Source organism: Ranitomeya variabilis, chromosome 1 (assembly GCF_051348905.1).
Source record: "Ranitomeya variabilis isolate aRanVar5 chromosome 1, aRanVar5.hap1, whole genome shotgun sequence".
NCBI lineage: Eukaryota > Metazoa > Chordata > Amphibia > Anura > Dendrobatidae > Ranitomeya > Ranitomeya variabilis.
Window position 1 is genome coordinate 133,627,959 of NC_135232.1, and position 21,542 is coordinate 133,649,500.

A 21,542-nucleotide genomic window follows, 5' to 3' on the forward strand; every position below is an offset into this window, starting at 1 on the left:
GAGAGCGGCATACCATCACTAAAGCCATCACTAAAAGCTGAGAGTTGCTGCAGCAGAGGGGAGCAAAGAGACTTATTCCTAACTGTGAATGGTGCAACCTTCTGTAAGAGGCAAAAAGATAGCCACCTGTGAGAGGCCAGGACTTGCCCTACCAGAGGAGTCGGTGTAGAGGAGTGCCACGCCAGAGACAAATCAGAAACTGAATTCTGTGTTTGAGAGACTGAGCCACGATACCTGAAAAGGGTAGACCTGAAGTTAGTGCAAAGTGGCAAACAACTACTGCAGGGGATTGCTGCCAAAAAAAGGTAAATATTGTGATCCGTACTGGGAAAGTCTATGCTCTTTTGAAATAGGGGTACAGGGACTGTCAGGGAGTGATAGATTTGGTGAGATGGAAGTGCCACAAATTGTCATGATTGTAAACAACTAAATATTTTCAAGTCCAACTGTTGTCTCATGTAACACTGTTAGGCCAGTGTCACACTTGCAACTGCAATGTGAGAAACTTGCACGAGTCTCTCGCCTCAACACCCGGCACTGCCGTCGGCACTCATACCGGAGTGTGCACCTGCATGTATTTCTATGCAGCCGCACGCTCCAGTCCCGAGTGCCAGCAGCAGTGCCGGGTATTGAGGCGAGAGACTCGTGCAAGTTTCTCACATTGCAGTTGCAAGTGTGACACCGGCCTTAAAACCATCAAGCTATTTGCCTCCCAATGATTAAAGCTACTCAACTGACTACTATATGCCCATTCAGTCTTCCATCACCCCTGAGTGAAAAGCCCCTCTACCATCAATAGCCACTACATCATACAGTATATTACATTTAAGTGGCATACCATCTGTCATCTCTTTGATAAAGGGGCTCCACCTCACAACAACAATAACAAAACAAAATGAAACCAACCCGTTTGTAGATCAATGTATCTGTTTTATTTTTTAGATCCAGGAACCCTGCGGGTTGGTGCAGGAGCAAATGGAGGCAGCAGGTACACCGGCTTTCTCCAAGATGTGAGAATATACGATCAAAGACTTTCTCGAGAAGAGATTAGTGAACTTCATTCCACTCCAGCCAAAAGCGACCTGCACCCAATTTCTGGCTATTTAGAATACAGACAAGGAGAAATACACAAGTCGTTTGTTGTATCTGCCAGGGATGACAATGAGGAAGAAGGAGAAGAACTCTTCATGCTAAAGCTAGTATCTGTGTTTGGTGGAGCAAGGATCCCAAAGGAAAACACAACAGCCTTAATAAGCATCCTGAAAAGTGATAACGCCAATGGCTTGTTTGGCTTTACTGGACCATGTATTCCCCAGGTAAGAAGAGAAAGACAAACATGAAATACAATGCCTTATTCATAATAGCAAAAGTGATAAGTGTTGGATTTCTTGTGTTTTTAGTCTTCAGAAGAAGGAGCTATCATCTCATGTGTGGTGGAACGCACACGAGGAGCACTGGACACGGTGTATCTCTTCTACAACATTCGTCAGACTGACCCTGGAGCCAGTGATGAGCCAGTAGTCGATTTTACTACAAGTAGTGGCAATATCACCTTCCTACCATCTCAGAGATCAAAGGTAACAGAATATACGGTGTATATATACTGTATATCTGCACATTAGACGTTTAATTATTTCAGGTACGTAGCTCTTTATGGCACCTTTGCTGTAAGCAGATGACCAGTTGAATAGTGTTTCTGACATCTTTTCTTTTTTAAAGATTTTTTTTTATTTTGATTTTCAACAATAAGGGTCCAAGTGATGGGTATAAGAGCACACATTTACAGTCATGGTTGCATGAAAGTAAATTAGCACTTCTTTACGAAGCTCCCATGTTATAGTACATAAACCTAATAAGTACAATGCTTTGGGGAAACAACACATAAATTGAGCACCTATAAGAAAAGAGCACTAAATAAAAAAAAAAAAAGTAAATTCAAGAATTCATGAGTGAAAGAAGAAATGACTAAAACAGGACTGAGAGTGACTGCGAGCGCCATCTTGCAGACACAACGCCTCCCATCTGTCATAATGAATCAGCTGCCACTCTGATGCCCCATAATCTCATATATTTCCTTCAGGCTACATAGACACTATGCCGGGTGAGTTCAAAGATGCCAAGTGTGCCCCTGAGCTCTTCCAGGCTGTAACATTCATTATATCGCATAGGCAGTAACATCTTTTCTGTTTCCTCTTTGGTATAAGGAAAACAAATGTTAGCTCCTTGGCTTTGGAGACAGCCTTTTTTGCGTTTCTCTATCGATGCTTGCCAGCCTCTACTAAGTTAATTCCCAATAGATTCTTCATCTGGGATACTAATGCAGATATGTCAGGGGTTCCCCTCACTAACCATTGGGTAAAGAGATGGCAGAGTGATACTTCTAAGGAAAACATGAATAATCTGCGGCATTGGCCAGGAATTTGAGTCTTCAGAGGGCCATGCATGATAAAAAAAAAAGCATGGCCTGCGGGGCCACTGGTAGCCCACCTTTCCACAATATTGTGTATACAGGACATTTTATTTTCTCACCCTGTATTAGTAGAGGATTATTATTCATTTGCAATTTATTTTAAATAGGTGTTAAATCTGGATGTTCTGGATGATGATATCCCAGAACTTATGGAACATTTCCAAGTAACTCTGACACATGCCATATCTGCTGATGGGAAAGCCGGGTCCACTCCCACCAGTGGAGCCAGTATAGACCCTAATATGAAATCAGAAGATATTACAATTAATGCAAGTGATCACCCTTATGGTAAGTGAGAATTGTGATACAATTGGTGTACTGTTCTGTTTAAAGGGGTTGTTAACCGGTGGAAAACTCCTGCTCAATCACTTGAGAATAAAAATAATCTACACTTACCTCCCTCAGTTGCAACGTTCTACCCATGACAGCTCTGCTATTCCTGATGGGCCGTGGGATATTGTTGTGCAACGTGACCGCTGCAGCCAATCAGCAGCCGCTGGGAACAGCAACTGCAGGAGGCGAGTGTAGATTGTTTTCATTCTCTATGGGGCATTTAAGTGATTAAGCAGGCATTGTGTGGGTACGGACAACCCCTTTGATGGTTACAATGGTTACAATGTATACATGTTGATAATATATGTTTTCTGCAGGACTACTTCAGTTCTCTGTGGAGCCTCCTCCAAAACCAGGTGATAACATGACTATTCCTGCAAAATCTGTTCCTACTATAAAAATAAAAGAAGAAATTGGACAAGTTAAGCTGCTTGTGGTTCGGGCCCAAGGACTCTTGGGACGTATAAGAGTTGAATATAGGACTTCTCCAATGACTGCTCTCAGTCCACAGGACTATCAGGTGACTAGTTGAGAAGGACATATATTGCATGCCTAGTCCAGGGTTGGGTAACAAGCTCATACATATTTTTACTCTTTTTTTGTACCTAAAGGAAACAGCAGATTTTTTGGAATTCCAGCCCGGAGAGCGATATAAATTCATTTATGTTAGCATCACTGATAATTCTGTACCTGAGCTGGCCAAATCCTTTAAAGTTGAACTTTGGAATGCTGACGCAAGTGGTAAGTGTGATAAAGCCTTCCATGTTCACTTGTCTGATACAGTGACACCTAGGCCCTACTTGATCAATATAGGAATTTTGTACACCAGTCTTGATTAAGGGCAATATGTCATCAGGTTTTTGCTATGTTATCTGAAGATAGCATGATGTAGGGGTTAAAACACAGATTTCAGCAATGTCTCTCTTATCACTCTCTATGGTTTTGTTTACTTGCATTGATTGTTTTAGCACCAAGAGCTTATCATTGCTATGTCACAGTAGCACCAACATGGTAGTCCGACACACCCCCTTCCTGTGATAAGCATCTCATTTTCTATTAACACTGTATAAAGAGAGCCTGGAGTGGGTGGGGGCAGCTTCCTGAGCTCTGCTGCATTGCTAAATCTTAAAACTCTGATTGTGTCAGGATGGCTGCACCCATTAATCTGAGTGATACATGGTTGGATTCAGGTTCTCTTCGCTTACATCAGGCTGTTCTCAGATTGGGTAGCAACAACCTGATGACAGATTCCCTTTAAGTGTGCGCTGGAGTAAGCAGAGCCAAATTCGTCTGCCATGCTCCACTGCAAAAATGTACTAAATTACCTTTGTAGCTTACGTTATTATGAATTTGTCAGCCATGCTTGGCCATGTACACTCCACCCCCTGTTAAGTTCCAAACACTTTTTAAAAAGTGTCCAGGACTGGTGTGAAAACTAGAAATAGTGTAAATATTCTGTGACATTCCAATTTTGCCCTTAAATTCTTGCGAAAACTGATAAATCTGAGTTTATTTTCATTTTCTCACTTAATCACCAGAGATGATCTAATAGTCTCACAGGACTCTGGTCACATCGGTATTCCACAGCTGCTGAATGGGATCCCTGAGAACTTCCTCATACCTCCCAAAAGCCCAAGCTCCTCCTTTGATTATCCAACCTTGTACAATGTCATATGCACATCACACCACAGTGATGACATTGTGCCAGGCTTCCTAATCAAAAGAGGGGCCAGAGATGCCGTGAGGTAGGGGGCAGTTCTCAGGGCCCCGTCCGTTGACCACAGAATACGGATGTGGCCGCTGGACAAGGGTCCTGGGAGTTGATTTGCTCATCTCTATTAATCACATTTCTAGATTTGGTGCATTTTGTTTGTGCATGACAAGATCCTCGCCCAAGTTATTTCCATTTTCCTAAGTTTTGCAATTGATCTTAATAGAGAATTTCATGCCATTTTCTTTGTTATATCTCCCAAGCAGAATAAGTGTCTCCATGGTAACAGACAACAAACTTTGTGTAGTCTGATATCGGTCTGAGATTTTAGGAATTCAGTCTACAGAACTTATTTAGTGTTTGTTACCATGGAGATGCGTAGTCAACATAGTAGCTATACAAGCCAAGTGATTGGAAAATTAACACATATTGCAAAGTTCTTGTACTTGGCTATCTCCGTCAGTCCAAGAGTCATGAAATGTTTACAAAAATCCCCCTCTTGTGATTAGTGGTGGTCCCAGTAGATGGAACCCAAGTGATCATACGTTTATTATTATTATTATTATTATTTATTGTTATAGCACCATTTATTCCATGGCGCTTTACATGTTTATCACCTTTACCCAGTATAGCTGATGCATTTTGTAAGATTATTCTACAGTAACCTTACGCTTACTCTACTGTTGAAATCTATCACTTCAAGAGTAATTCATTTTTTTTGTAATAATTTTGTCCAGCAACAAAGGTTATGAAATATTGAAAATCACATTATTAGGGGATTTTTTATGAATTCCTGTAAAACAATTCAGTGGTTTCCAACCTCCTTCTTTTCCCCAGTCTGTTCACCTGCCTATAGCTGGGTTGTTATCAATATGTTCTCATTTGGAGTACAGATGATGGCAGTGAAACAGTCAGCTCAGCACCGGCGCCTCACTAACGCTGGGGATAAGCTGCTGCTGGAGATTATATGGTAAGGACAACACTCAGAAAAGGGGGCAGGTGTTGACCCATCACTGCCATCATCTATACTCTATGATTAGGTTCTGATATCATTGCAGCTGAGGCAGGGAACTAGACTAGGGAGAAGCCAGGGTTTGGAAGCCACTTACATGGAATTTGTTTTTACAGGAATGGAGACAAATCCCCTAATAAAGTGATTTGCAATGTTTCATAACTTTCCACGATGGACAAAATTGTTAAAAAAAATGAAACTTTAGTTATTCTTTAAAGGAAATCTTCTTCCACTGCTCTACTTGTCAGTAATTGTGCTCTCAGTCTCCTGTCTATCTCTTTTATATGTATATATGTATACGTGTCTTCTGTGTGTCTCTTCCTGAAGTGGCTGAACTCTTTAGGGACGATGCCTTTGCTAGTGGTGATGGTGACATGGAACTGTTCCTTCCAGCCGTCCACCAGAGGGGTAAGCACTTCGCTCTCACGCCTTCCTCTCTATGTAATGTCATGGCGTAGCTTTATCCAGAAGTACAGTCAATTTCAGGGACAGTTTTTCTGCTTTGTTTTTTTTTTTTTTTTTATCTCACTTTGGATCACAGTGCAGGTTCTTCCTGTTTTAAGACTACTTCGAGGAAGTTTTGTAATTATACGGCTAGACACGATATAAAACTCATCTTGTACAGATCTGCATTGCTTGGACTGGATAGATCTTAGTGATTAACAGCAAATCTTATTAGAGTATGTACCTTTTGCATTCGTACAATTGCAGAGTGTCAGTTTTGGAGAAACGAATGTTATTGCCTCTATCATCAGTGATCCTCTTAATGGAGGCCTCCAGGAATAAAGAAGGCTCTTATTGTGGGAAATAACGCCAGATTTTGGTTTCACCTGAAAGTCCAACTGCTGGTATCCCAGCTGATCTAAAGAACATGGCACTGAATTGTCCCATCTGGTGTGGTGGCTACGGCTCCGTTCATTCATTGTGGGACTGCCAGAAAAAGTTGAGCTCGGCTATCTGTAGCAGACTCATAGAGAATAAATGGAGCAGTGCTGCTCATCTCTGGCCACTTTTCGTTTCATATGAGGCATTTGAAGAGCCCCGTTTCTGGGATCAGTAAGGGACCCAGCAGTGGTCGGACCCCTTAGATCAACACTTATTCCATGGATAAGTGAGGCTTTTAATGAAATTTATTTAGTTAATGTAGTCATAGATCCAATTGCAATTTTATCATAAAGTTGTAAAAAAAATAAAAATAAAATACAGATTTTTTTTGTATTGTTTTTCCTAAAATGAAATAACCAGCTTGTACATTGTTAATCATACTGCTAGTTTTATTATCTCATCTAGTTAGAAGACTGATTTTTGCTGTATAATACTGACTGTTTTGTTGGTTGTCTCTTGAACAGCTAGTCTGGGTATTGCCTCCCACATCATTGTGACCATTGAAGACTCTGATGATGCTCATGGTGTCTTTGAATTCAGACGTGATTCTTTGTTCCTGAACACAACTGAGCCCGAATCTGGATACAACGCTGTTTCATTTCAGGCGAGTGCAAACTGTCCAGTCCTACATGCGTTATCTGATTATCTCACTAAAATCATTGTTCGCCTCTCCATAGAATAAGTGTCTCATTGCTGAGGGCCACATCTTGTCTGACCACACAGTGTCCCGAGTCTTCTCCTCCCCGCCACTCTATTCAATATCTATGGGAGTGAACGATATAGCCGACTGCTCCGCCTGGCTGCTTCTGTCAGCCATATGATAAATATTAAAAGGGAAGGAATGGGAGGCTCGAATCCACTGTTCTAGTAATTAATGGTGCATCCCACTGCTGCGGCGTGGCCCCCGGCGATTAGACATTTATGTCCCATTTATTGGATAGGTGGTAATCATCTTTAGCTTTTGGTCGTTTTATCCCTTAACTTTGTTCTGTTTAATGTTTTTTTTCAATGTTACGGGTAACATTACAACTGGCATGAAAAGCTATAAATCTGTCTCCAAAATGTCATTTACACTTCATCCTCTGGAGGGCGATACAGAGTTACTCTCTTTTCTAAAGGGTCTGTGCACTCGTTGGACAACCCCCGTCTGGAGTACTCGATTTCACAGGGTAAAATGAAAATAACAGATTTTCACCTCCTGTATTGGCACCTCTACAGCCCTGTTGGCCCTTGGTCTCCTGTCCACATGCCTCCTTATTGTATTTTAATGCCTTTAGAACATAGTTTGCTGGATTTTAGCATATTGTTTAGTGACACAATTCATCTCTTAGCCCCTTACTGACATACAGTATGACATACTTGTACATCATATGTCCACTCCCTTTCAGCTGTCCCCGGTGCCGGCGGTGACCAGATGTGATCAGTTTTTTGCGCTGCATAGCTCTGTCAGTTGTATAGTGGCCACAGCCGGGTACTGCACATCCTTCCCTATTCAAATGAAAAGGAGTGGATATGCAGTACCCCGTTGCGGCCACTATACAGTTGATGGAGCTGTCCTATTCCACTCCACTGCGGAACTCATCTGGATGCCAGCGGCACCAAGAGCAGCTGATCGACAGGGGTGCCAGATGTTGCACCCCCACCAATCTGGTATTGATGAACTATCCTAAGGATAGGCCATCACTATAAAAGTAGCACACAACCCCTTTAAGCAATTTTTACATAGACTTAATTAAGCATATCCTACCATTTTTCTGCTGTGGAGTATCTGGAAGACTTATAGCTAACTGAGTGTTTGCAAACATGTTACAAATCTGTCAGAAAAGAACCAAGGTTGTTCACACTGGATTATATCTGAAGGTTGTGAATTTACATTTCATAGCTATAGGTCACTTACAAATTACACAACACTGCTCAGTTCTGAGGTCCCTCTCTGCTCTTTGCCTCCTTTCTCTCCATATTAAAGATGTCAGCAAGGAAAAGGAGGTGTTTATACACTTATCTCAAGAGTATGGGCAGGGAAGAAAGCATGTGTAGTCTCCGTGAGTGCAGAGAAAACAGGCTACAGATCAGGAAATAAGTGCAGGATAGAAGCTGTGCTCATATATGAAGACAGCAGTGCTCTATATACATACAGACTATGTTACTGGAGAGAAAGTTCCACAAGAGAAAAATGGGAAACTTGGAGCAAACTGCATATCATAGGGCCTAAAAATAAATAAAGGAATGAAAATTACAGATTGAAGCTTATTGCAATTTTATTAACTAAATGTAACCACTAACATATGTAAAAATATTTTTTTTACATTTCTAAAGTGTTAGTAGCCTTTAAAGACAACTAACTTTAACTATTTTTATCTTACTTTTATAGGTTTTGCGTCATCACGGCGCTTTGTCATTAGTGCATGTGTTCTGGAAAATAGATTATGACCCATTTGGAGATTTGGCTTTTACATCTGGCAATGTAACTTTTCAAATGGGGCAAATGGATGGAAATATAACTGTATTGGTGTCTCCTGATGATGTACCAGAATTGGATAAAGATTTTTCCATTATAATCACTCATGTTTCCAGTGGAAGACTGGGGAATTTTACCAATGCATCACTTACCATTTTTGCTAATGATGACCCATATGGTCTTTTTATATTTTCTGAACTTAATCGACCCATAAAAGTTGAGGAAAAAAATCAAAATGTTTCTTTAACAATTAAAAGATTAAGTGGACTGATGGGATCGGTCATGGTTACCTACCAAACTATGATGGATTCTGAAACACTTTCATTTTTCCCTACAAATATTGCAAGAGCCACTCGATGGAAAGACTACTGGCCCATCTACGGGAGTGTCCTCTTCACATCAAATATTAGTGAAGTCAACATCTTTCTCCCCATTTTGGATGACAATGATCCGGAGAGATCTGAGTCCCTTTTTGTTGAATTATTCAATGTTACATTGGTAGAAAAAGCGCAAAGTCATCCTGGTAAGCTATATTTTAATATATGTTTTATATCTTTGCATATGCTGAATATTTAGCATTTTTCTTTAGATAGTATGAAATGTACTCAGAAGCCAAACTATTGTCATGGTTAAAAAAAGTTTAAATATTTTGAATTAAAATAGTTATATAAGAAGTGATTTATAATGGCAGGATTGAATGGGATTGACGCTGATGTTTTGGATAAATCGGATACAGTCATGCTAAACAAAATTACAAATAATACAAACAAAAATTACCCAGTGTGATTTATTTGTTTGTTTGTATGCTATAGCAAAGTAGTCACATTATTACATTTTGCCAGCAGGTGTTCATCAATATCACTTTTTGCACCAAAATGCTGAATGTTACTGACCAGTATAACATGTCAAAATGACGACCTCTTCAGTACTCTGCAGCTATCAGCTAGAGTTGCACCTTTCAGACGTCCTTGTCCCAATGAGGGAGGATGTAGCATAAAGGATAGGGTGAATGCAAGAGGCAGCTTGTGAAATACATCACTACAACCAAAAATGGTGTGAGTGCATACTCTCTGGAATGACTGTGATCTTTCCGGAAAAAAGGAGACCTCTTGTACTCCCTAAGTAGGTGTCACACTGTAACGGTCTTCAGTAAGTGAGAGGGGCATCAAACTGTCCCTGCAACTGGGACTTTAACTATCCCTGTCTGGGGGGTACTCTTGAAGGTAGAGAGGCCTGGGTCTCTGGCCTTGCTATACTCCTGTTAAACCCTAATCTGTCCCCTCGGCCCTATGAGGCATGGGACAGAAAAGTGAGGTAAACAAGACACAAAACAAAACCGGGATAACAAAAAACTTCTTTCATAGAAAAGAACAAGCCAACAATAGGGCTCAGGATAGGGACAGGGAGGAATAAACTAAATGGGAAAAGGGACACACGTACACCAGCAAACTTCAGATCACTACTACAACAGCTGCACTCCAGCCACTTAGCTTTAGCACTCAGCACAGGAAGACAAATCTATCACCGGCAGGGACTAAACGCCCAGAGCAAGTATATAAAGAGGTAGAAAATGATAAGTGGCTGCAGCTGAGAACAACCAGGCTGTATGGTCTCAGGCAGCATGGAAAGAGTCCTTAACCCTCTCAGTACTGAAGTAATGGCAATCTATTTAAAATAGGACATGAATCACACCATCACTCATATGACCTATCAGTATCCACAAGAAGTTAATTACCCAACGTGACCATCTAACTCCTGGTCTTCCAGGTGGACATGACAATCTCGTGACAGTAGATAGCAAGCCTCCTAGGTGCTGTACCAGCCTCTGCAAGGTAGTGCTTCCTCAACACATCATTGTGATACTGAGATACTTCATCATCAGACTCAGCTCCTGCATCTAAACTCACATTCAAGAGGCAGGAACCAAGTTTGACCTTCCCGAAAGGTTATGTGCTTTCATAAATACTCAGCAGCTTGCATGCGTGCCTCTATCCATAGCCTCCTGAGAAAAAATTTAGAAAACTTGTCAAATATGTTTCATAGGAGTTGTCTTTCTAGCAAATATCCATGTATAGCCACTAACATACATCAGTTTTGTTATTTCATGTGTTGTTGGTATTGAAAACCTTTAATGTTGAGAGCATTTCGGAAACTTGCATTTGAGAAAACGGCAGGCTTGGTGTGATAGTGGTCCATTTTACTAATATTACTGTAATTGGCCTGAAATTTGCTGAGAGTTGCACTTTATTTGATGTCATATTTGATGTAGAATTGAGAGATCTGTCTTTACCAAAATTGCTTATTGTGCTTTTTATGAGATGACTGATACCATAATCGCTCTATCACTGTGTTTTTTCTTGCTCACTCTTTTCTTCAGTCTCTAGTTCTCCACGGCTGGGATCTAGGGCTGATACAGTGGCTCATGTCATTATAAATGCCAGTGACGATGCATTTGGTGTTCTCCAGCTGTCTACCACCTCTGTGCGCATAGCAGAGAGTTATGTTGGGCCAATAATCAATGTCATTAGAACTGGCGGGATGTTTGGTGATGTCTCAGTAAAATTTAAAGCAGTGCCAATAACCGCTACAGCTGGTAAGTCCAACCTGATTCAGTTCTTCTGAGACTTTTTTTTTGCAGTTTAAATGCACAAATATTTTCAATACTCAGTGTCTTTGAATATTTAGATGGAGCTGGCTGATCAAAAGAAGCTGTTCTTAATGCTTTAGTTTTGTTCCCAAAACTCCCAAACAGGTACGGATGTATTACCAGCCAGCAGTGGCGACACACTAAGTTAATAGATGCATTATGTCACAGCGCGTCCGTTCTCATTCCCTTTTTTTCATAGTGCTGCATTACATCTGCCATAGCAGCTACTGCCTCTGTACTGTAACATTCCTATGGTTAATGACTAAGGAGAGCTTGAAATGCGTAAGCCAGCCATAGTTGTCCTGAGTTCTTTTATACATAATTTTTTAATGAAGTGCAAATAAATTAATACCTTTTTACTTTTTTCTACAATATCTGATTTCAGCTTTTTGTAATATATTGAGTATCGAAAATATGAATAAACAGCACTGTCTGGATACTATTGGTCCCTGATTTCTGTCCACCAGGTTACAGGTTATAGACGAGGCTCCCTACAGGGGACAATGCTGGAAGTCATTTGTCACACTCGTTAGAATACTGACAATGTTAAAATCAATTAATACTTGGGGAAAATTGAGCTTCTTAATCATTGCAGTAATTGCCATTTTTTCTGCTCTGCCTTGAAACCCTACTTAGTGATGAGCGAAAATGCTTAGATTTGGTTTTAACCAAGTTCTGGTGCTAACCGAGTGTCTCTGCTTTGCTCGAAAGATATGTTCGAGTCCCCGCACCTGTATGTCTTGTTCTACAGCCGCAACACATGCAGGGATTGCCTAACAAACAGGTAATCCCTACATGTGTTGCGGCGGTCTAACAGCCAAGAGACATGCAGCCCTGGGGGCTAGAACATATTTTTTGAGAAACCCAGAAGCCACTCGGTAAGGACCCAAGCATGCTCCAATAACACCTTGTCCGAGAACGTTTGCTCATCACTAATCCCTACCCATACAGGCCATATATAGATATACACATACAAAGTACAGTTTAAGACTTTAACTAGTTCTATGTAGATAAAATGTAGACCACTGTAATGTCATGGTTGTTGCAGTCTCAGATAGCAATCTTGTCCCAGTTAAGTCCAATTTCACATATAATAATTTTGGAGGTAATTCTTATAGCTCTGTGCTCACAGTAACAAAAAACATAACTACTATTGTATAAAAAAGTCAAACTCCATGTACCGTACTCTATTTACTTTAGTGTTAGCATTAGACTGTAATGTATGCTATGGGTATAGTTGTTTTATGCCTACATTATGTTATCTCATTTAATCTTTCAGGTGAAGATTACAGCGTAGCTTCTTCAGATGTAGTTTTGCTTGAAGGTGAAACAAGCAAAGCTGTGCCAATATATATAATCAATGACATCAATCCTGAAGTGGAAGAGTCTTTCCAGGTCCAGCTGTTAAACCAGACCACTGGCGGAGCATTAGTAGGAGACATACTAGAAGCAGTCATAATTATTGAAGCGTCAGATGATCCCTATGGCTCTTTTGGTAAGAATAATACATCTTTCACTTTTTTTTAGGTTAAAGAGTAATTAAACTTTTATTTTTGAATTTTATATATTTTTTTACAACATGATAAGTCATGAAACTTTGCAAAGTACTTTATTAGGGGAATTGTCTTAATTCTTGCAAAAACAAATACAGTTGAAGCCAGAATTTTCCATGCACTATTTAAAAAGACACATGTGCATGTTTTTCTCAATAGCTGACATATGATCAGAATAAACCTTTCCCGTTTTAGGTCAATTAGGATTACCATCATTATTAATATTTGCCAAATGTCAAATTATGAGAGAAAATGTTTTAAAGCATTTTTATTACTTACTGCAAAGTCAAAAGTTTATTTACACTCAGATTACTATGCCTTTAAACAATTCTGGACTGCCCATATGATGATGTCATGTGTTTGGAAGCTTCTGATAAGTTTTTTGACAACATCTGAGTTAATTAGAGACACACCTGTGGATGTATTTTAATGCACACCTGAAACACACTGCTTCTTTGTATAGAATCATAGAAAAGTCTCAAGAAATCAGCCAAGATATCAGGAAGAGAATTGTGAACTTGCACAAGTCTGGCTCATCATTGGGTACAATTTCAACATACCTGAAGGTGCCTCATTCACCTGTACAAACAATTATACGCAAGTACAAAGAAGATGGGAATGTCCAGCCATCATACCGCTCTGGAAGGAGACGAGTTCTGGGTCCCAGAGATGATCGTGCTTTAGTCCAACATGTGCATATCAACCCAAGGACAAAAGCAAAAGACTTGTGAAGATGATGGCGGAAGCTGGTAAGATTGTGTCAATATCCACAGTGAAACGAGTACTGTATCAACATGGTCTAAAAGGCCACTCTGCCAGGAAGAAGCCATTACTCCAAAAGAAACATAAAAAAGCCAGATTAATGTTTGCACATGCAGACTGGAACAAAGACTTCATTTTTTGAGTCATGTCCTGTGGTCTGATGAAACTAAAATTGAACTTTTTGGGCATAATGACCATTGTTACATTTGGAGGAAAAAAGGGGCAGCTTGAAAGACTAAGAACACCATCCCAACTGTGAAACACGGGGTGGCAGCATCATGTTGTGGGGTTGTTTTGCTGCAGTAGGGACTGGTGCACTTCACAAAATAGATGGCTGTTATGATCCCGAGTGGCTGAGGATCACAAATAGATCAGCAAGTGATTAAACTAAGGACGAGCTCTAGGGAGATGGTAACTGGACTGATCGCAAATCTGAACCTATCCAAAACAACTAGAGGTAGCTGGTGAACGTGCCTAAAAAATTCCTAGACGTCCCGAGCCAGCCTGAGGAACTAGCTACCCCTAAAGAGAAAGAAAGACCTCGCTTGCCTCCAGAGAAATAATCCCCAAAGATATAGAAGCCCCCAACAAATATTAACGGTGAAGTAAGAAGAAGGCACATACATAGGGATGAAATCAGATTCAGCAAAAGAGGCCCACTAGTACTAGAAAGCAGAAAATAGAGCAGGGGTCTATGCGATCAATGAAAAACCCTTACAAAATATCCATCCTGAGATTTCAAGAACCCACACACCAACTAACGGTGTGTGGGGAGAAACTCAGCCCACTAGAGCAACCAGCAAGCGAGGGAATTACATTTTAGCAAGCTGGAACAGAAAACATGATAAACACTGCTGATCAAAAAATGAGCAAACAAAACTTAGCTTATCCTGGATGGACTTGGAGCAAGGTAGTCAGAAGGAATCTGAGTAGCACTGATTACATCGACAGCCGGCAACAAGTGAAAGTAAAACAGAGCTATATAGGAACCTCCCAGAGGATAACGAACCAGCTGATAGCCAGAGACCAGCAGGATAACAGGAAAAGCCACCAGGGGGAGCCCAAAGCAAAAGTCACACCATACCACCAGTGACCACAAGAGGGAGCCTGAACACAGAGTTCACAACAGTACCCCCCCCTTGAGGAGGGGTCACCGAACCCTCATGAAAACCACCAGGGCGATCAGGATGAGCCACATGGAAGGCACGAACCAAATCGGCTGCATGAACATCAGAGGCGACAACCCAAGAATTATCCTCCTGACCATAGCCCTTCCATTTAACCAAATACTGGAGCCTCCGTCTAGAAATACGAGAATCCAAGATCTTCTCCACCACGTATTCCAATTCTCCCTCAACCAGCACCGGGGCAGGAGGCTCAACCGGAGGAACCACAGGCACCACATACCTCCGCAACAACGAGCGATGGAACACATTATGAATAGCAAATGATGCTGGGAGGTCCAGACGAAATGACACAGGGCCAAGGACTTCCAGAATCTTATAAGGACCGATAAACCGAGGCTTGAACTTAGGAGAGGAGACCTTCATAGGAACGAAGCGAGAAGACAACCACACCAAGTCCCCAACGCGAAGTCGGGGACCCACACAGCGACGGCGGTTGGCAAAGAGCTGAGCCTTCTCTTGAGACAGCTTCAAATTGTCCACCACATGATTCCAAATCTGATACAACCTATCAACCACAACATCCACTCCAGGACAGTCAGAAGGCTCCACCTGACCCGAGGAAAAACGAAGATGAAACCCCGAATTACAAAAGAAAGGAGAAACCAAAGTAGCAGAACTAGCCCGATTATTAAGGGCAAACTCGGCCAACGGCAAAAAAGTAACCCAGTCGTCCTGATCAGCAGAAACAAAACATCTTAAATAAGTCTCCAAGGTCTGATTAGTTCGCTCGGTTTGGCCATTCGTCTGAGGATGGAAGGCCGACGAAAAAGACAAATCAATGCCCAATTTAGCACAAAAGGTCCGCCAAAATCTAGACACGAACTGGGATCCTCTGTCAGAAACAATGTTCTCAGGAATCCCGTGCAAACGAACCACATTTTGAAAAAACAGTGGAACCAACTCGGAGGAGGAAGGCAACTTAGGCAAGGGCACCAAATGGACCATCTTAGAAAAATGATCACACACCACCCAGATGACAGACATTCTCTGAGAGACAGGGAGATCTGAAATAAAATCCATGGAAATGTGCGTCCAAGGCCTCTTCGGGACAGGCAAAGGTAACAGAAAACCACTGGCTCGAGAACAGCAAGGCTTAGCCCGAGCACAAATTCCACAAGACTGCACAAAGGAACGCACATCCCGCGACAAGGAAAGCCACCAAAAAGACCTGGCCACCAAGTCTCTGGTACCAAATATTCCAGGATGGCCCGCCAACACCGAAGAATGAACCTCGGAGATGACTCTGTTGGTCCATCTATCCGGGACAAACAGTCTCTCCGGTGGACAGCGATCAGGTCTATCCGCCTGAAACTCTTGCAGCACACGTCGCAAATCTGGGGAGATGGCAGACAAAATCACCCCTTCTCTAAGAATACCAGCCGGCTCTGAATCTCCAGGAGAGTCAGGCACAAAACTCCTAGAAAGAGCATCAGCCTTCACATTCTTCGAACCAGGCAGGTACGAAACTGTTGTGAACTATACTTCTTGGCTCCCTCTTGTGGTCACTAGTGATTTGGCACTTGGATTGTCTTTTACCAGGTTGGTACTCACCTGCCTCGTTAGGCCTGGGGTGTTGCTATTTAAACTTCCTGGATTCTCAGTCCAGTGCCTGGCATCGTTGTAATCAGTTCATTTCTGTTTGCTCCTGTCTTCAGGTCCTGGTTCTTTGCAAGATAAGCTAAGTCCTGCTTTCTTACTTTTGTTTATTTGCATTGTTCTTATTTTTGTCCAGCTTGTACAAAATGTGATTCCTGATATCGCTGGAAGCTCTAGGGGGCTGATATTCTCCCCCCTCACCGTTAGTCGGTTTGGGGGTTCTTGGATATTCAGCGTGGATATTTTGCAGGGTTTTTTGCTGACCATATAAGTCATCTTACTATCTTCTGCTATTTAGTCAGTGGGCCTCTCTTTGCTAAAATCTAGTTCATTCTTACGTTTGTCTTTTCTTCTTGCCTCACCGTTATTATTTGTTGGGGGCTTGTATTTCTTTGGGGTCTTTTCTCTGGAGGCAAGAGAGGTCTTATTTTCCCTGATAGGGTTAGTTAGTTCTCCGGCTGGCGCGAGACGTCTAGGATCAACGTAGGCACGTTCCCCGGCTACTGTTAGTGTTTGTGCTAGGATCAGCTATATGGTCAGCCTAGTTACCACTTCCCTATGAGCTGGTATTTATGTTTGCAGACTTTGCTTAATCTCTGGGATCCCTTGCCATTGGGATCATAACAGTATGCCAGGCCATGAATAGTTAATGCATTGCAGAAGTGGGATTAAAAGAAAAGGAGTTCTGAGGTTTTTTTTTTCTCCTCTTTCTTCCTTCCCCTTTTTCTCAGAGTGGCTGTAAGCTTGCTGCAGACATGAATGTTCAGACCTTGATTACTAGTGTGGATCAGCTTGCTGCACGAGTGCAGAGCATTCAGGATTTTGTTGTTAGCAGTCCTATGTCAGAGCCTAAGATACCTATTCCTGAGCTGTTCTCTGGAGATCGATTTAAATTTGGGAATTTTAGGAATAATTGTAAATTGTTTCTATCTTTGAAACCTCGTTCATCTGGAGATTCAGCTCAGCAAGTTAAAATTGTTATCTCCTTTTTGCGTGGCGACCCTCAGGATTGGGCTTTCTCGTTGGCGCCAGGAGATCCAGCATTGGCGGATGTTGATGCGTTTTTTCTGGCACTCGGATTGCTTTATGAGGAGCCTAATCTTGAAATTCAGGCAGAAAAAGCTCTACTGGCTATCTCTCAGGGCCAGGATGAAGCTGAGGTGTACTGCCAAAAATTTCGGAAATGGTCCGTGCTTACTCAATGGAATGAATGTGCTCTGGCCGCAAATTTCAGAAATGGCCTTTCTGAAGCCATTATGAATGTGATGGTGGGTTTTCCAATTCCTACAAGTCTGAATGATTCTATGGCGCTGGCTATTCAGATTGATCGGCGTTTGCGGGAGCGCAAATCCACTAATCCTCTCGCGGTGTTGTCTGAACGGACACCTGTCTCAATGCAATGCGACAGAATCCTGACTAGAACCGAACGACAAAATCATAGACGTCAGAATGGGTTGTGTTTTTACTGTGGTGATTCTACACATGTTATATCAGCATGCTCTAAACGCCTAACCAAGGTTATCAGTCCTGTCACCATTGGTAATTTGCAGCCTAAATTTATTTTGTCTGTGACTTTAATTTGTTCATTGTCTTCCTACCCTGTTATGGCATTTGTGGATTCAGGTGCTGCCCTGAGTCTTATGGACTTGTCGTTTGCCAAGCGCTGCGGTTTTGTCTTGGAGCCTTTAAAAATTCCTATTCCTCTCAGAGGAATTGATGCTACGCCACTGGCAGAAAATAAACCGCAGTTTTGGACACAAGTGACCATGTGCATGACTCCTGAACATCGGGAGGTGATTCGTTTTCTTGTTCTGCATAAAATGAATGATTTGGTCATGTTAGGTCTGCCATGGTTACAGACCCATAATCCTGTTTTGGATTGGAAGGCTATGTCTGTGTCGAGTTGGGGTTGTCAGGGAATTCATTGCGATTCTCCGCCGGTGTCTATTGCTACTTCTACTCCTTCAGAGGTTCCTGAGTATTTGTGTGACTATCAGGATGTATTCAGTGAGTCCAGGTCCAGTGATCTTCCTCCTCATAGGGACTGTGACTGCGCTATAGATTTGATTCCTGGCAGTAAATTTCCTAAGGGACGATTATTTAATTTGTCTGTACCCGAGCATGCCGCGATGCGTTCTTATGTCAAGGAGTCTTTGGAGAAGGGGCATATTCGCCCATCCTCTTCCCCTCTTGGTGCGGGATTCTTTTTTGTGGCCAAGAAATACGGGTCTTTGAGACCTTGTATAGACTATCGGCTTCTGAATAAAATCACTGTTAAGTTTCAGTATCCTTTGCCACTATTGTCAGACTTGTTTGCTCGGATTAAGGGTGCCAAGTGGTTCACCAAGATAGATCTTCGTGGTGCGTACAACCTTGTGCGCATTAGGCAGGGAGATGAATGGAAAACTGCATTCAATACGCCCGAAGGTCATTTTGAATACTTGGTGATGCCTTTTGGGCTCTCTAATGCTCCTTCAGTGTTTCAGTCCTTTATGCATGATATCTTCCGGAAGTATCTGGATAAATTTATGATTGTTTATCTGGATGATATTCTGGTTTTCTCGGATGATTGGGATTCTCATGTAAAGCAGGTCAGGATGGTGTTTCAGGTTTTGCGTGATAATCCTTTGTTTGTGAAGGGCTCAAAGTGTCTCTTTGGAGTGCAGAAGGTTTTCTTTTTGGGTTTTATTTTCTCCCCTTCTGCTGTGGAAATGGACCCAGTCAAGGTCCGAGCTATTCATGATTGGACTCAGCCCACGTCTGTTAAGAGTCTTCAGAAGTTCTTGGGGTTTGCTAATTTCTACCGTCGCTTTATCGCAAATTTTTCTAGCATTGTTAAACCTTTGACGGATATGACCAAGAAAGGTTCTGATGTGGCTAATTGGGCCCCTGCAGCCGTGGAGGCCTTCCAGGAGCTGAAGCGCCGGTTTACTTCGGCGCCTGTTTTGTGCCAGCCTGATGTCTCACTTCCCTTTCAGGTTGAAGTGGATGCTTCTGAGATCGGTGCTGGGGCTGTTTTGTCGCAGAGAGGCTCTGGTTGCTCTGTGATGAGACCATGTGCCTTTTTCTCTAGGAAGTTTTCGCCTGCTGAGCGGAACTATGATGTTGGTAATCGGGAGTTGTTGGCCATGAAGTGGGCATTTGAGGAGTGGCGTCATTGGCTCGAGGGTGCTAAGCATCGTGTGGTGGTCTTGACTGATCACAAAAATCTGATGTATCTCGAGTCTGCTAAGCGCCTGAATCCTAGACAGGCTCGTTGGTCATTGTTTTTCTCTCGTTTTGACTTTGTAGTCTCGTACCTGCCTGGTTCGAAGAATGTTAAGGCTGATGCTCTTTCTAGGAGCTTTGTGCCTGACTCTCCTGGAGTCTCGGCGCCAGCTGGTATTCTTAAAGAGGGAGTAATCGTGTCGGCCATATCTCCTGATTTGCGACGTGTGTTGCAGAGATTTCAGGCTGGTAGACCTGACTCTTGTCCACCCGACAGACTGTTTGTTCCTGATAAATGGACCAGCAAAGTCATTTCCGAGGTTCATTCCTCGGTGTTGGCAGGGCATCCGGGAATTTTTGGTACCCGAGATTTGGTGGCTAGGTCCTTTTGGTGGCCTTCCTTGTCACGGGATGTGCGGTCATTTGTGCAGTCCTGTGGGACTTGTGCTCGGGCTAAGCCTTGTTGTTCTCGTGCTAGCGGGTTGCTTCTGCCCTTGCCCGTCCCGAAAAGGCCTTGGACACACATTTCCATGGATTTCATTTCTGATCTTCCGGTATCTCAAGGAATGTCTGTCATCTGGGTGGTGTGTGATCGTTTTTCCAAGATGGTCCATTTGGTACCCTTGCCTAAGTTGCCTTCCTCTTCCGATCTGGTTCCTTTGTTTTTTCAGAATGTGGTTCGTTTACACGGCATTCCGGAGAATATCGTGTCCGACAGAGGATCCCAGTTTGTGTCCAGATTCTGGCGATCTTTTTGTGCTAAAATGGGCATTGATTTGTCGTTTTCATCTGCCTTCCATCCTCAGACTAATGGTCAAACGGAGCGAACTAATCAGACACTGGAGGCTTATTTGAGATGTTTTGTTTCTGCGGACCAGGATGATTGGGTGACCTTTTTGCCATTGGCGGAGTTTGCCCTTAATAATCGGGCTAGTTCCGCTACTTTGGTTTCGCCATTCTTCTGCAACTCTGGTTTTCATCCTCGTTTCTCCTCGGGTCATGTTGAGTCTTCTGACTGTCCTGGGGTGGATTCCGTGGTGGATAGGTTGCAGCGGATTTGGAATCATGTGGTGGACAACTTGAAGTTGTCACAGGAGAAGGCTCAGCGTTTTGCCAACCGCCGCCGCGGTGTGGGCCCCCGACTTCGTGTTGGGGATTTGGTTTGGTTGTCTTCTCGGTATGTCCCTCTGAAGGTTTCCTCTCCTAAGTTTAAGCCTCGCTTTATTGGTCCTTATAAAATTTTGGAAGTTCTTAACCCGGTTTCTTTTCGTTTGGATCTTCTGGTGTCGTTTGCCATTCACAACGTGTTCCATAGGTCTTTGTTGCGGCGGTACGTTGTGCCTGTGGTTCCTGCTGTTGAGCCTCCTGCTCCGGTGTTGGTTGAGGGCGAGTTGGAGTACGTGGTAGAGAAGATCTTGGATTCTTGTCTCTCTAGACGGAGGCTTCAGTATTTGGTCAAATGGAAGGGCTATGGTCAGGAGGATAATTCCTGGGTGGCCGCCTCTGATGTTCATGCGGCACGATTTGGTTCGTGCCTTCCACGCTGCTCATCCTGGTCGCCCTGGTGGTCTTGGTGAGGGTTCGGTGACCCCTCCTTAAAGGGGGGGTACTGTTGTGAACTATAGTTCTTGGCTCCCTCTTGTGGTCACTAGTGATTTGGCACTTGGATTGTCTTTTACCAGGTTGGTACTCACCTGCCTCGTTAGGCCTGGGGTGTTTGT

The 21,542-nt window shown here is 42.6% G+C and overlaps 1 protein-coding gene across 1 annotated transcript in view; it reads left to right on the plus strand.

Moving 5' to 3' along the window:
• ADGRV1 (adhesion G protein-coupled receptor V1) overlaps window positions 1–21,542 on the plus strand; it is a 742,217-nt gene that overhangs the window by 172,444 nt on the left and 548,231 nt on the right. The window contains exons 22-31 of the mRNA XM_077289021.1: window positions 943–1,316; window positions 1,401–1,577; window positions 2,578–2,758; window positions 3,121–3,323; window positions 3,415–3,544; window positions 5,854–5,934; window positions 6,876–7,015; window positions 8,783–9,392; window positions 11,247–11,462; window positions 12,796–13,011. Coding sequence (XP_077145136.1) covers window positions 943–1,316; window positions 1,401–1,577; window positions 2,578–2,758; window positions 3,121–3,323; window positions 3,415–3,544; window positions 5,854–5,934; window positions 6,876–7,015; window positions 8,783–9,392; window positions 11,247–11,462; window positions 12,796–13,011 — 2,328 coding nt within the window. The remainder of the gene's footprint in view (window positions 1–942; window positions 1,317–1,400; window positions 1,578–2,577; window positions 2,759–3,120; window positions 3,324–3,414; window positions 3,545–5,853; window positions 5,935–6,875; window positions 7,016–8,782; window positions 9,393–11,246; window positions 11,463–12,795; window positions 13,012–21,542) is intronic.